At 41.4% G+C, this 14,972-nt stretch overlaps 1 protein-coding gene across 1 annotated transcript in view; it reads right to left on the bottom strand.

The window, feature by feature from the left end:
- Window positions 1-14,972, bottom strand: part of ATG10 (autophagy related 10) — a 59,917-nt gene that overhangs the window by 10,525 nt on the left and 34,420 nt on the right. The window contains exons 4-5 of the mRNA XM_054287627.1: window positions 10,751-10,877; window positions 4,274-4,371 (exon numbers count right to left, since the gene is read on the bottom strand). Coding sequence (XP_054143602.1) covers window positions 4,274-4,371; window positions 10,751-10,877 — 225 coding nt within the window. The remainder of the gene's footprint in view (window positions 1-4,273; window positions 4,372-10,750; window positions 10,878-14,972) is intronic.

Raw genomic sequence — 14,972 nt, 5'->3', positions numbered from 1 at the left:
AAATGCTGATTTATTGCTGGCAAATCCAGAACCAAGGTGCCACATATGAAATGTGTCCCCTCCCATGCCTGGGAGCACTTTGGTAGCAGAAGTAATTGCATCTGAACAGGGTTGGTTAAAAAAGGAGTCATGTACGGACACATGTGCTCCACAGGTTCCAGAGCCCTTTGGAATCCTGACTCACAGATTAATTTTTTCAGACTATTTCTGCAGGATCTTCAAGTCACCAAGTTTTGCTCTTGTTTTATGGGGTAATTTTTCAGCCCCTGAGCCTCCTGTAATAATGCAATTCGATTTCTACCCTTGGATGTTTGGTTTTACATTCCATCACCACTAAGCATTGATTAAGCCTTAGCACATATTCTTGATTGTGTTTACGACTTTGTTTCCTCAGGGGAAGGTCAGCCTTTATGACAACATCACTCTGTTAAAAACAAAGTTGTTGGTGATGCTACTGACTGTGATCAGCTTCATTCATCAGCTTACAAAACTCTCTTGCTAGTTTGCTTCCACACAGGAAAACATTAAAGGAAGGCACGGATTAGCAGAAGTAACAAAAATCAAAAATGGGCTTGGACACCTGTGTTCATAGAATTAATTACATCAATACTCAGTTTCATCATAGTCTTAAAAACATATCTGTCAGAGTGTTGTCTCTCCCCTTGCTGAAGTCCTTCTGCTTTGTCTACACTTTTGTAAATATCCATCAGGGCAAAAAAGTTACAAAGAATCAGTAGTGCCTTCACCCATTTTTTTTTTCAATCCCTTATTCCACTATAATTAAATTTCAGAAGGTTCTTGAGAAATCAGTGGGCCTCATTTTACATCCTAGTAGGTGACTGTATCCATCAATCCAGCACTCTGTGGAAAAAATACCCGGATGTGAAGGCTACACCAGTGTCCTGGATCTTGATGGAGGCACTTCCAAACAGGTGTGGAGCCCTCAGCCACAGCAGGGTGAAAATTCATGCCCTGACAATGCCTATCCCACACCCATCCTAACAATAAAAGCTTTTCAGTCTTGCACTTCCAACTCCACAGAGAACACCCAATCAGGGCCACACAGCCAGAGGTTCTGGCTATAACCACAGAGTCACCCTCTGCTGCTTCACATCTCCCACCCACCTTCTGAGAGGTTTCCAAAATGATAAAAGGTCCAGTGCAGCTTCTTCAAATTAACTCAGTATTAGTTATCTGTTGTGGTTTTTTTAAATTCCTGGTTCTTACGCCACACACTACTATGTGACAAAGTATGTTCACCTTCATATTGGGGAAGATTTCTCCCCGTTTGTCTCATTTCTGTTTTCCACTCTCTGTTCCTTTTTTTCCTTTTTTTTTTTTTTTAACTTCTTTCCTGTTCTTGTGAAGTTTTATTCTCTCAATTTGCCTCACCATTTAGCATTTGACCATGGCACTTTTGGGCTGCTGCCTTCTTAACTGGCCCATTACATCTGCTATTTATTTTCTTCATTACACACAGAGGGCCCAGTAAGTTTGAGCTGTTTAGACAGTACTACTATGTATTTGTGTATGCTATCTTATAAATAACTAATATAAATATTATACATCATACATATAATATATGTTTATATGGTATTTAAATTACTAATAGACATAAATAACACTAAAAAGCACCCACCAAGTTACAAGTAAACAATTCAGGAGATGGGGCTGCAGTATCTGTAATTCCACTTCTGAATCCTCCTAAAAAGAAGCTGAAAATCACAGTTGGCAACATTTCTGGAAGGCAACAGTAATCCATAAATACTCCTTAATTTTCCTGTCATTGCAGAATTAAGCCACTTCCAGCTCACACAGATCTTACCAGGTGTGCTAAATTGATGTCATTATAAGTCATCAGGAAATACCCACAGAGACCTGTAGCAACATTTGGAAGTTTTGTTAAACAGCTGTGTGTTCTAATTGATTTGTATTATTTAAAACAGCTAAAGCAAGTTATCGCCGGATGTAGAGAAGGGATGACTGAAGACCCCAGGGAGATTTAACTCACAAGAAAGCCAATCACAGGAACTTCATCTGAGCATTTTAAGATTATTACTAGAGGAAGTGCAATTAAATCATCACCATTTATCAATTATCATTATAAAATACTATGCAACCTTATCATGTTAATTTATTTATGAGAAGGTAACTAGTTGACTTCTGCTTTTTGCAGTAATCTAGTCAGGAAAAATATTTCAGCATGCTTTCTCTGGAAACAAGCATAGCTTTCCAACATCATCAAAAATAACTATAAAAGTCCAAATCTTACCTAAAATCTGCACATGTCAAATATCTCCACTCTTTGCAGCTTGTCTCAGTTCCTGAGATGTATTTCATTATAGATGTATTCTATCACAGGGAGTATACACCAAAATGTAGTTGTATCAGAAATGTGCACAGGTCTGACACCCTCATTTCAAAAATATATGGGAAAAAAAGTCCCAAAAAGTCAGTAAGCCTTTCTTTTCCTGGCCTGCCAATCACAGTGCACATCAGCTAGCTCTAGTTAAAAGTTAAGTAACATACATGTTACCCTTGGCAAACTCAATTTTTCTTCCCAGTGGTGGAGTGCTTGTAGCATCTAAAATTTGTATCTCTTTTGGATTAAAATCCTAAACCATTTTTTATTCTGCTGCTCATGTGCATTGAGTGCTCAAGCCTGATTTGATGAGTTTGCCCAGTGACTTGCATTATAGGATCTGTGTCCCTGCAGGCAAAGCCTAACCCACATAACAAAATGGGTCAGCAGAAAAGCAGCAAGGCAAGACAAAACTCTGTATTTCAGTTCAGAACCCTGATTCATTTGACAGAGAAAAGCAGTTTTTTTTCTTGTAGACCTGACTCTTGCTTTGATCTGAGGCTTGCAGGCTAGTTTTCATTATCTTCCATAATCTCCTTATTTCACAGAAAGTCACACTTTGCAGCTGTTAACTCCGCTAATTTCTCCAAAATGTTCCTCCTGTGTTTGTCAGTGCACTCGCAGCTGACTGTACCACCTCTGGAGAGTGTCCCAGAACCAGACTCATCACTCCACACATTCTGCCACCCAAAACTCCCGTTTCTGCAGGAATTTGTGTGTAAGTATCCCACACACACCTCCAGTTATTAGATGCAGGACAGTTTTTACTTTACTGTCCCTTAAGAAGCAAAAATAATCCCCGTGTGGGAGTGACCTGAATTTCCTTTTGGCTTCCACAACTCCGATTTCACACATCCCAAACATCCCGTTTATGCTTTATTCTCAGTAGTGCTGCATTATTACATTAAGCTATCAAAACCCAGTTTCCTCATCTTCATTCACAGACAAAGCAGGTAATTAATGCTCCATGTGAAAAGTGTGTATTATAGGAAGCTGCCAGCTCACAACTGGAATTCATACATGCACAGCAATCACCAGAACACCCATGGCTTGGTAGCTTCTCAGGAAGCTGCTATAAGATAAATAATAGTCTGTGGCTGCAAAAAACAAGAATTCTGCTTGTGTTCCCATGGCTGAGCACCATCTACAAACAGGCATCCTGTAATTAAACTGTGTTATTTGAATTAAGAGAGCACCTGTAGGACCTGGTGGATGTCACATCTTTGTCATGCTGCTGTGGCAGGAGACCTGAGTGCCTGGAAACAGCTGAAATAAAAAAATCAAGCAAGGGAAGGGGAGGGAGAAAAGACACATTAGTATCTTGGTCTGATGGGGAAAAAATTCACACCTGGAGAGTCTCAATTCTTTGTCAGGTTTGTTCATGAAACCTGGAGCAAAGGGAAGACACCAGAACAACCAGCTCAGCTCTGAGCTATTAGACAGCACCAGCTTATTTTAGGATAGAAAACCAATTTTCTCTTGTTCAATCCTGAAGACTGCAAGTCTATTTAAAACTGAAAATTACATACAGTCTTTTTTGGTAATTTGATTACCAGACAATCCGAGAAATGTTACACTGATATGTTTTATTTACATAAACAAGTCTGCTTTTGTATTTACCCAAATTCACAATTACTCAGAAACTGCCTGAATTTTTGAGGACTGGCTTTGGAGAAGTATTTTAAATGTGAGATACTGTCAAAGCAAGCCTTAAATGGTGAACACTTACATATCCTTCAAAATCCAGGACTGAAACTATTGCTGGTAAATGGTTCAGCATGACATGATATAGACATATTTTTTTTTTATTATTTTATTTTTTTCCCTTCTATGCAAGAGAGGAGTAAGACCACTGAGGATCAAGGCATATATTTCATTCCCCCACTTCATGAAGGACCAGAGGATTCTCACCTGCTGTGTGATAGTGTCCCAGGGCCCCTCCTGCAGACGAGCCTGGTAGGATGCATGAACACTCCCCCATATTTCATCCAGAGTTAAAGGCCTTCCATCTGGAGGAAGAAACAACCACCTTTAGCCAAAGCTCTTGGGCATGCTGTGTCTTTAATACAGAACAGCAAAATTAAAACTGAAATCTGTTCAAATCCTGGCTGAAGGTGCACACAGAACCACCCTAAATTCCCTGTTTGGTTTTCTTCTCTGTCACCTGAGAGTAACAACTCACTGTGCTGATTGTAAGGTGTGAAGTGTAACTGGCTTTGTAAAACAAAGCTTTGGTAAGGTGGATTTAAAACCACAAAATAACATAATGAAGAATCATCTATTGTAAATATATGCAACTCATAGTGAGAGAGTGAAGAAAATCTAAGGAACAAAATTCTGCAGATAAAAGTTTTTGTGTGTCCACAATGTTTTCTTGAGCTGCTTTTATATAGCTTTACTTCATCAGGTTTTTAGCTGTGATGCTAGAATTATGCCAAGATATTAGTGTCAAGCACTTAGAAAATAAGCATGTCTATTTTAATGAATATTTGTTTATGGCAAACAGAGTATTTGATAGACTTTCAATAAGTAGCTTCATCTTGGCATTTGTCAGGTGTCAGAAACCATCATCCTCCGATATTCAGTTTTATTCAACTGACATTTGTATGTCTGTAAAATGAAAAAGATTTATTCACACAATTAATATTTGAATGCCATGTTTAGACACAAGTTCAAACCAGCTGCCTACAGCCTCTGTTTTATTTTCTGCACATATATATAAAAAAACCCAGGAAGTTCTTAAGCACCATATAGTAGAATCACATGGCAAATTAAGTATCTAAGGGGGTAACAGCATATTAATCAGCTTTTCCACGCTATTTTCATGAAGGTAAGACTTGTTAGACCATCACATCTGCTGCCTTGTGGTGACAGATACCAGAGTTGGGCTGGGGACAGTCTAACATTCACAAAGAAATTTGCTACAACAGCATAAATTTTTTTCAGAAGGGTGTATTTACACTCAGATCACCTGTGTGCAGGTGATATGAAACGCCATGCATATCTGCAATTTTGTTCTCAGCAGAGAAAGCCCAAGTGTAAAATCTGCAATAACATTTGTTCTAGTGCAACACCTGATTTGCCACTCTAGACGTGCTCTGTACACCTTTCTCTAAGAATTTTTATACTAACACTGAGCAGATTCACGTACACATGCAATGGATTACTCTGACTCTGTTAGTCCCATTTTTATAAATTATCAGAATTTACTGAAATATTAACCATGTTATAGGTAAAAACAAGTTTTGCCTTTACCACATGGCAAATTCATTCTGTTCACAAGCTCCCGGCCGTGCTCTAAACACAGATCTGTATTCTTTGGGCTCTCTTACCCCCTTCTTCCCCCTTGTGACAGGTTTAGCAGCCCTGTTACACGTTCTTACAACCACTGAGACCTCAAACATCCAGCTGGTCTGACAGAGCAGGCAGTAATTGTTGCTGCTGGCAACAAGGGCCCACTGTGGCACCTGCTGAGCCAGGCAGCCTCTTGCCTTCCCTGGGATGGAGCTGAGCTGGGAAGTTCAGCCAGAACCTGAAGGAAACAGCAGCGCCAAGCCAAGAGAAGGGGCACGAGAAGAAGGTGAAAGCTCCAGATTCACACACCCATGCATTTATTTAGTCACCATCCAGCCACAAGGACACAGCTTGCTGTGTGTCCCAAGGCTTATCCCAAGTTCAGCTGGGATAGTTTTATTATTTACACTGTTTAGGCTACAACAAACTTTTCTGAGACAAGCTTCTTGACTGCCCAGCTGGGGTTAACTCAATCACATCCTCACAAATAAGAAATAGTTAAAGGCAGAATACTGAGTGCCCTCTCACAGCAGCGAGGTGAGGCTGTCAGACCACACAGGAACAGCATTCTCAGCTGGATCTTAATTTCTGCAAAGAGCAGAAATTCTTTAGGCAGACAGAATTCCATATTTATTTTCATAGAAAATTTTCAGGCTTCCCAAGTCACTGTATTCTATTTTCTTCATGTGTAGTGAGGGCTTTTAGTAATTTCAGAGATTCCCAATTAAAAGCTTTTAACAATTTCTAAGATTTTCAGTTAAAGGTTATTTGACGCTTTGGGTGAAATGGTGCAGAAATTGTTGAGGCTTCATTTTGATGTATTTTATAAAGAAACAATATTAAAAACCACTACCAAATGAGAAAAAAAAAAAAAACTCCTACAGCTGAAGAGAATATATGATCACAGAAATTATTCAATTTCAGTTATGTCCAAAGCCACAATAAAAGCAGTTCTTACAGGATATAGTCTTTAGAGCAGCTGTGTTTCTGAGAAAGGACATGGTGGTTACATGTTTTTGAGCTCAGGAAGTAAATCTGTATTCTGGAAAGCACTTCAGTCAGGCTCAATGTGGTTGTGAATACAGAAAGTCATGCCTTCAGGGTTGGAGGAAGTTGCCCTATCTCAGAAGCTCCCTCTCTCTAACCACTGATTAGCATGGTTTTTATTGGCAGGGATTTAGCTGCCACTGAGCTGACAGTGTTTTGAGCAGGTCAGCCTGAAAACCTCATTCCTTTTCTCTTCTCTAGAGGAGTGAGGGTGCAGTCCTTGTTGACTCCCATTAGTCCTGCTCTTTCTTTTCAGTGTTTAGCCAGCTTTCCTGCTGCTTCCTCTGCCTTTGCAGGACAAAGGAGAACTGTGAGACAAGCCATTATTTTCCCTACACACGGGATGATTCCTGAATGGTGCCTGTGCTCACCTGTGCTGCTGATACCTCACTGTGGGCTTTTTAATGTATGGCAAGAGGGTTCTGAATGCCTGGCTTCAGACGGGGATGGTTCAGGAAAAGACTGAAGCTCCTTGACATCTTAAAGAGTAGGAAAAGAGGAAAATACTCTGCTGATTAAAGAAAGCTTACTGGACCTAGCTCAGCCCATCTGGCTGATGCCAGCATTGAAGGGGAAGGATAATTGCCTACACCATCTGTCTCCAAGAGGGCTAATTGCTGACATCAGATATCAGCAGGGGTTCATGCATTTCTTCAACTACCTATTTGGTAGTCTCAGAAGCCAGGGGAAGAAAGAAGGGCTCTGTTTCTGGATGGTATGGCAGGCACACGGCTGATTTTGGAGAAATTAGCCTCTGCCCTGAGCTCCTGACACTTGACTGTGACTTCAGCAGGTCTGAAATTAGGAATAAATACCACGTGGCAAGTATCATGAGGCAGTGAAAAATGTTTCTTATGTATATACACACTGCCTAAAAATATCTTCTTGTACCCTATAATGTTCCCAAACACCTTTCCAGACAGTCTCATCATGCTTAATCACTATTTTCAACGGAAGTATTTGTCCTTGCACAGAACAGATCTTCCCTGTAAATCCATCCCCTGAGATTATAAGAAAGTTTAGATGTCTCTCAAAATGTTTTATTTCTGTTGCAATCAAAATTTCAAACCTTACCTTGCACCACCTTATGTAGCAAACTTTATCTCACAAACAACAAAAAAAGATCAAAAGACGAGTTAAAAGAAAATAAGTTATTTAATCCAATTTAGACAGCAAGGGCAAGGATATAACACAACTTTTTTTCCCTTCTGCAGAAGAAGTGGTCTGTAATGCCTGAACATCAGTTCTAGCAGAGAGGAGTGAGAACTGGATGTCTTCATTGGCACAAGCTCCTGAGGATGCCAACCAAGCTGGAGATCACAGGAAAATCCCCCCAGCAACTCCATGGGGAGCCTTTTTCCTAGGAGGGGCTGAGAGACCAGGTAAATGGAAGCTGCACTCACATGCAGCAGGAGAAAGGCAGGATTTCATTGTTTCCAGCATTCTAGAGAAGTTTGTAAAGCGTCTGCTGGAGCGCAGATTTGGACAGGCTGGCATCAGCTGCTGTTATACAAAGGGAGGAGGTGAATGCTGCAAAAGCCTCAGCCAGGCTGAACAGAGGAATCATTGTCTCCCAGGTGTGATGGGCATTGCAGACACTGCCAGGGAGGAAGCAGAGCTCTGAATTCCAGCTCTGTGCCCTGTGCTGGGGAAGGCAAGACAGGGCAGGGCTGTGGAACCACTGGAAGGATTACAGAAGCCAGCTCTAATTAGCACGGGGATCAGTATGGGCAGGATCCCAGGGGAACCAGGAGCAGCTCACAGGAGACTTGTGAGGAACCCTTCCTCTTACTGAGCCTACAAACAATGGTAGGAATTTAGACTGGGAAATTGAGGTATGTCTTGGGGAGATTGTTCCTTGATTAGTGCAGGTGAGCAATGCAGTGAGCATTGCTGATTGTCTGACAGACAAAGTGAGAAGCCCATCAAGTGGACTATCACCTCAAGAGAAAAAAAACTCAGGGGATTTTCCAGAGTTTTCCTCACAGCAGGTTTGGGACAAGACAAAGGAGACTCTGCTCAGGTATCTCAAGTGATTATGTGCCAGCTGTACATTTCCAAAAATCCCACTTTGGGACCTTCAGACAGCACAGCACAGGCAGACCAACAACGTGCAGAGAAGACAGAATTCTTCATTTTCAAAAGTAAGCTGCCCATAATTAAAATCAGAGAATACCAGCTGGTAACACTGTAGGAAACACACTTACTGCCAGCATTTAGTATCCTGCTCCCTTCAAGAGTCAGATATTGTTATAATTTAAAAGAGAATGCAAAATGCTGAAGAGAACCCAGGTGACCTTCGGAAGAATCTAAAAAAAGCCCTTGTTTTCCATAGTAAAAGGTTCCCAAGAAGTGTTTTAAAGGATAATTGTACTTGTAGGAGCAATTACAGTTCTGTACTGCAAGGGGAGCTGTTGGCACATAATACCATGATTGTGCATTAGATCATCCACTGGCTCCTGTAATATCCACTTCCAGCTATAAGGAGTCATGTTTCAACACCTCCGATTCCCTGGTGCTGACAAGCTAAACAACTTGTTTTGTCTCTGTGAGCTCTTCTCTGGTGATTAACTGCTTATGGTGAATACTAATTACATGGAAGTACAGTACAGTAGAGATACTGTCCTACTTCCTCTACCTGCACCATCTCCGTCCTCTTCTGTAGAGACACTGCGCTATAAATTCAGCAAAAATCAAGAAGATGACATTTTTCAGGACCACAAATAGGCTAACCCGTCTCTCACAGCAAAACTACCTTCATCTTCCTGTCTGCACAATAAGTTCAAAGGCAAAAGCACTGCACGTTTGTAAATGCCTGTAATAATGCTGGAAATAAATTTGCAACAGGATGTGTGCAAATGAGTTTTGGTGGTGGTAAAGGCAGAGCAATGTCCCCAGTTCCCCATGTCCCACTCTGAAAATTTACCCCAAATTATCCATTCCTGAAACTGCACCTCAGACTAAAATCTTTCCACCAGGGAGCCTAAGAGAATCTGTTCTTCAATTTTGAATCTGAAGTGCTTTTCGAAACGCTAACACTGCAAAATTAGAAACCATTAAACAATATAAGGCAGAGAGTGATTAAATCTACCAAACACATTCAAAGCAGCTTAAGCTACTTTTTAATTAAAAAGGAAAAGATATCACTGGCAACATTCAGACATCTTTATCTAGATAAAGTTAAGATATTATTCAAAACACAGAAGATGCTGATCACAGAATCATTTAGGTTGGAAAAGAGCTGTAAAATGGTTGAGTCCAAGACTTAACCCAACACAGCCATGCTCATCACTCAACATTGTCCCCAGGTGCCACAAGCTGGTCCTGCTGGCCACACCACTGCAGGCACAAGCCAGGTGCCCCTGGAGCACAGGTACACAGGCTTGGGGCACAGAGCACAGCCAGGGCTGCGGGGTGATCACTCTGTGCCCGCTGATTAAAGAAGTGACACCAACAGTGGCCTCCATGGGAGGCTGAGTGTCCCTCCTTCCTCCCCTGACAGGATGGGGGCTGAAATCACAGTGGTACAGCCACAGAGCTGTGGGTAGCAAGATAAACATACCAGGGAGGGGACAGGATCAGACTGTTCCAAGTGCCAGCTTCAATACAAAACAAAAAGTCAATATCCTATTGGTATTATTTTATTTTCCCCTAAGCAGCAAATTTAAACAGAAAACAGCATACATTTTAAAAGACACATTTAGACCCCAGCCTTGTGGCTCAAGCACTGTGGTTATGTCCGCTGATTGCCCAGCCCAGTTTAAACCTGCAGCACTAAGTTTTTGTAGTCATTTCAAGAAAAGAACAAGAAAAATGACCGGCAGTTTCAGTCAACCACAGGCAAGATGCCAGGAGCCAAAGATCAGCCTCCCTCGGGCTGAGATGATATCATCTCCTCCACGGTCCTGCAGCTCTGAGTCCAGAGCACTGAAAAACCCTCTGGTGAGCAGCCTCACCTCTTGGTTTCTTAATACATCTCTTCCTCAACTTAGGACGAGGTTCCCAACACCCAGTGCACGCAGCACGTGGGGTGTGTGCTGGCCTTACCCAAGAAGCAGGCTCTGAAATACAGCACAGGCACCTGGTAGCTGCTGGAGTAGAGGACGTGGTACTCGTAGCGAACCACTTCTTGTGCGCCGCACACGCCGGCGGCCTGGCACTCATCCGAGGGCTCCTGCAACGACACACGAGGCCACAGCAGCACGTCAGCCCCTGCTGCTGTGCCCGGGGAAATTGTCATGGGCTCAGTAAATGTGCGCAACAGAAACAACGGCGGCCAGCGCTTCCACTGCGCTGCTCGTGCAAACCCACAAGGGAATTTTCCAACGCTAGCAAGAAAATCAGAGAGGTCTGAAACCTACAGACATCTTACACACTCCCTTCCACAAACTCTCTGCAAGCCCTTCCAGAATTGAGATCTTTCTAAGCTGCTCTCTCTAAAATCTTCATGGCACAGGAACTGGCACAATAAGGGGACTACAGCTGTACCTGTCCTCATTACATTCAGTAAGACCATTTTAGAAGTGTATCCTTAAATAATCCGGTTTTGCTTGCCAAAAGACAAATCAAATGTATCCACCAAAAATCCTCTGATCTACTTTCTTTAAAGGCTTTTTGCCAGGAGTTGCTTTTACTAATAATATAAAATGTATCATATAATGTAGTTATAATAATAACATAAAATGTAATAATAAAACTGAGAACGTTTTTTTCCCCCTGTTAGTGTATATTCCAGGTGTAAAGTACTAAAGTTTATGGTAGATTTGAAACAAATCAAAATAAATGAAACTAATTGCATTGAGAGATACCACAGCTGCAGCACGAATTTCACAACATTTCAAATTAATATTCCAACAGTGCTAAGCACGCAGTTGTTTGGACTTTTCTAAAAGCTGTCATAACTCAATGTCTCTGAAAATGTAACCATTAAATTAATAATGACATTAAGATTAAACATAAGAACAAAGTTTCCAAGAAGACACTCTGGGTGTGGACTTGTTCAGTGCTCAAACCCCCAAATTTACATGCATGAACTAAGCAACCATAATGCCCCACAGGTTGGGTGTGCATTTCATGACTTGGCTATTGCCAAGCAACCCTGAATATTGGCTAATGGTATCTGTCCAAGCAAAACAGAAAAAGACTGAGCAGAAAAGAAGAACCAGCATCCTCTCAACATTATGCTCATACAACACACCAGAAATTTGAAGATATTTTGCATTTTTATCTCACATCCTTTATCAAGTCAGCAATGGATGAATTGATATATGAAAAAAATATAAAAACTGATAAACTTTAACAGTAACGACACTCAAGATACTTTCAGGCTTTTTTCCTGATGTGACTTTCCCCAGATTTAATGTATTGGGCACCCAGATGCTGCTGAGGCAGAGGCACACAAGTCCACAAGTGAAAGCCCAGACCTTGGGGAGCTGCACACCAAGGAACGGCCCAAACGCTTCTGGACACAAAGTGAGAAGATCACAGATGGCCACGGAGCAGAGGTTCCCTGGTAAATCCCAGATGCCTGCAGGGAAACGGCTGATTTTTGCTTATGGGGAAACAAGTGCCTAAAGCACTAAATGGGAATGTTTGAAAACATGCTCTTCTGGGTTAACCTAGTTTTAAAAACTGTACGTGAAGAAGTCAACCTGCCAGAAGGACAGTGTTGATTGCTGCTCCTGATGCCACAGGCCAGACAAAGACAGGTATGACATTCCCAGTTCCCACATTCATGAGTGACAGACCAAGAAGGGATGCTCTTTCCCACCTCACACAAGTCATACCCAGTGGTTATATGTAAAATACAGCTTAAAAAAAAAAATTCTTCTCTATATAACACTGAACCTTCTTTAAAACTGATTAATGCTTCAGTAAGAATAGCAAAAGAGACCACCAGCAGCCTGTGGGAAAAGAAAACAAAAAAACCAAACCCAGGTACAGTCAGGGTGGGGAAGAGAAGGAGTCTGTGCTCAGAGCTGAGCCTACATGGTGCTTCTCAGGTATTAATGTTTCATCAGATACCACGGCCTTGCCTCCTGCTTAGTCACCAGCTTACCCTGCCCTAAAAGATACTTCTGGAAATGGCAACCCTACCTGTTCCTGTGTTAAATACCACTGTGCTACAAAAAAGACTGCCTGCATACACTGCATTCTGTATATAATGGTAAAATGACTAATTTGTGACTATTTTAGATCTGCACACAAAAGCAAATAGCTGAATCCTTCTCAGGGCTACTCTAATCCCCCTTCCTCTCAGGAAACAGCAATTTCACGTTTTCTGATTTAAAAAGACACATCACTGATGTGCAATCGTGCTCTTTACAGTCTCTGCAAGTACAGCCCACAGTATTTTTGCAGGCAAAGTACATTTTGTAGCCTACAAGTTTCGATGGTATCTCTGTAGCTGATGAGATGAACTTTGCTGATGAGATGAATAAAACGAGTACAGTCATTTTAGGTGATCTTTGAAACAGCTAAAAATCTACAAATGGGTCACTAGGACCAAGGAGCCTCAGACAGCTTTATATCAGCCCACAAGACCTCATTTTCACTCTTTAACCAGGTACTGATAAAGCCATAAATACAAAACACAGGTGTAACTTATTTTTAAAAAGCAAAGCTGACACTTTATTTTTACATATGTCATGACAGCCGATTTTAATGCTTTCTCTGAATAATTGTTCTCATTTTTTTCCTATTTATATTGTTGTTCCGACTCTTTTAGAGCTGATGCTGAATTGTAGTTGCTGCACTGGACAACACTGAAATAAAATTTAAATTGGATGGTTTTGTAACTGCTGCAAAACATTCACATGTACAGACACCACAAAAGAAAAAACAAACATCAGCCTTAAAAAATGTCATATACAACACTAACCAAAAAAGGCATTGTAACCAAACTGCAAAAATTATTAAAAATTATTTGAAATTAAAAATTATATTAAGAAACTTGTTTCTCAATTTTTTTGTTTCTGATTTTCAAATTTACTTGCATGCCTGCCATGCTTCAAGTTAAAACTGTGAATCCAGGACTGACTGGCTGTTTCCTAAATAAACTGGGAAGCTGTCATCAGGAAGCATCTGCTCCTCTATTGCTCTCAGGTAAAATCACTCCTCTGCTATCATAATGGACTATTGAGCAGATGTTTAAAAGCAATGTATGTATTAGAAAGAAGATAAGCAGCAACTATCTAATTAATTACATTAGTTCCATCATAAATGAATTACCACTGATTTTAATTGATATAAAATTGTCCTCAACCTTTAAGTATCCCCAAAACAAATTAAGTTGATTTGTTCCTTTTAAAATGCTAAATTATTTAAATCAATAGGTAACAAACATTGCCAGGTGTCATTCTGAAGGCAAAATAACATATTTGTACTATTTCTATTCCTCCTGATGAGGAAGGCAAGTTTAAAACCTGGGGTAACAAGTTAATTTGACAGCAGGAGAGAGTTAATTGTGGTTTTGGGTAGTTTAGTGGCAGCAGGGAGGTGTGGGTTAAAGTGCCTTTGGAGGGAGACCAAGAAGGAAAGGGAAGGCAGACAGGGTAAGCTGGGAAGGTGACAGAATCACCTAAAAAATGGATTTCCTTCCTGACACCAAACATTTTCCCATCTCCACCTCACCTTCAGAGGCCCACTGAGCCAGACCTCCTTGCTCAGGCCTGAATTCCCTTAAAAATTAAGAAGCAGGCCCCCTTTTGGGGGAAAAGATAGGAGAAGTGGCGCAAATGAACATTTCTCCTGGACGTCCAGACACTGTTGCCCTTTCCCCAGTTCCCACATTCCACGTCTCCTTTCTTGCTGCCGTGGCCTCTGTTTGCTCCTGCCTTGTCCAGGCTCCTGGGAGATGCTCCTGCAGGAACACAGCAGGACTGGGAAGAGGTGACACAGGCACAGGTACTGGTAATGCTGCTTTGAGAGTGAGGCGGGGAAAAAGGAGACGCAACCCAGATTAATAGGCAAATTTGCCTTCATTGCCTGGAATGCATTTAGATCTAATTTCATTTCAGCCTCTAAAGTTGAAAGTCTATCATTCTTCCTCTCTCTTCAGAGGTGCAGAGCCACCACTGAAACACAACAACTTTCAGGAGCAGCTCTTTCAACACTCCTCCCCTGGCAAACAGGGAGATTTGAACATGGAAACTGAACGGGAGGACAGTGTTCATCAGGGAGAATTAAAGCAGGCCGATGAGCAGGGCGTGGCCACGTGGTGAGATGTTATCTCCGTTCTCCTCCCGGCTGTTCTCCCAAGCATCCAAAC

This window comes from Melozone crissalis, unplaced genomic scaffold (assembly GCF_028551555.1).
Source record: "Melozone crissalis strain CALT ecotype California unplaced genomic scaffold, PUWL_Pcris_2 ptg000060l_1, whole genome shotgun sequence".
NCBI classification, from domain to species: domain Eukaryota; kingdom Metazoa; phylum Chordata; class Aves; order Passeriformes; family Passerellidae; genus Melozone; species Melozone crissalis.
The sequence above is the reverse complement of the archived record's forward strand: the minus strand, read 5'-3'. Positions and strand labels throughout refer to the sequence as shown.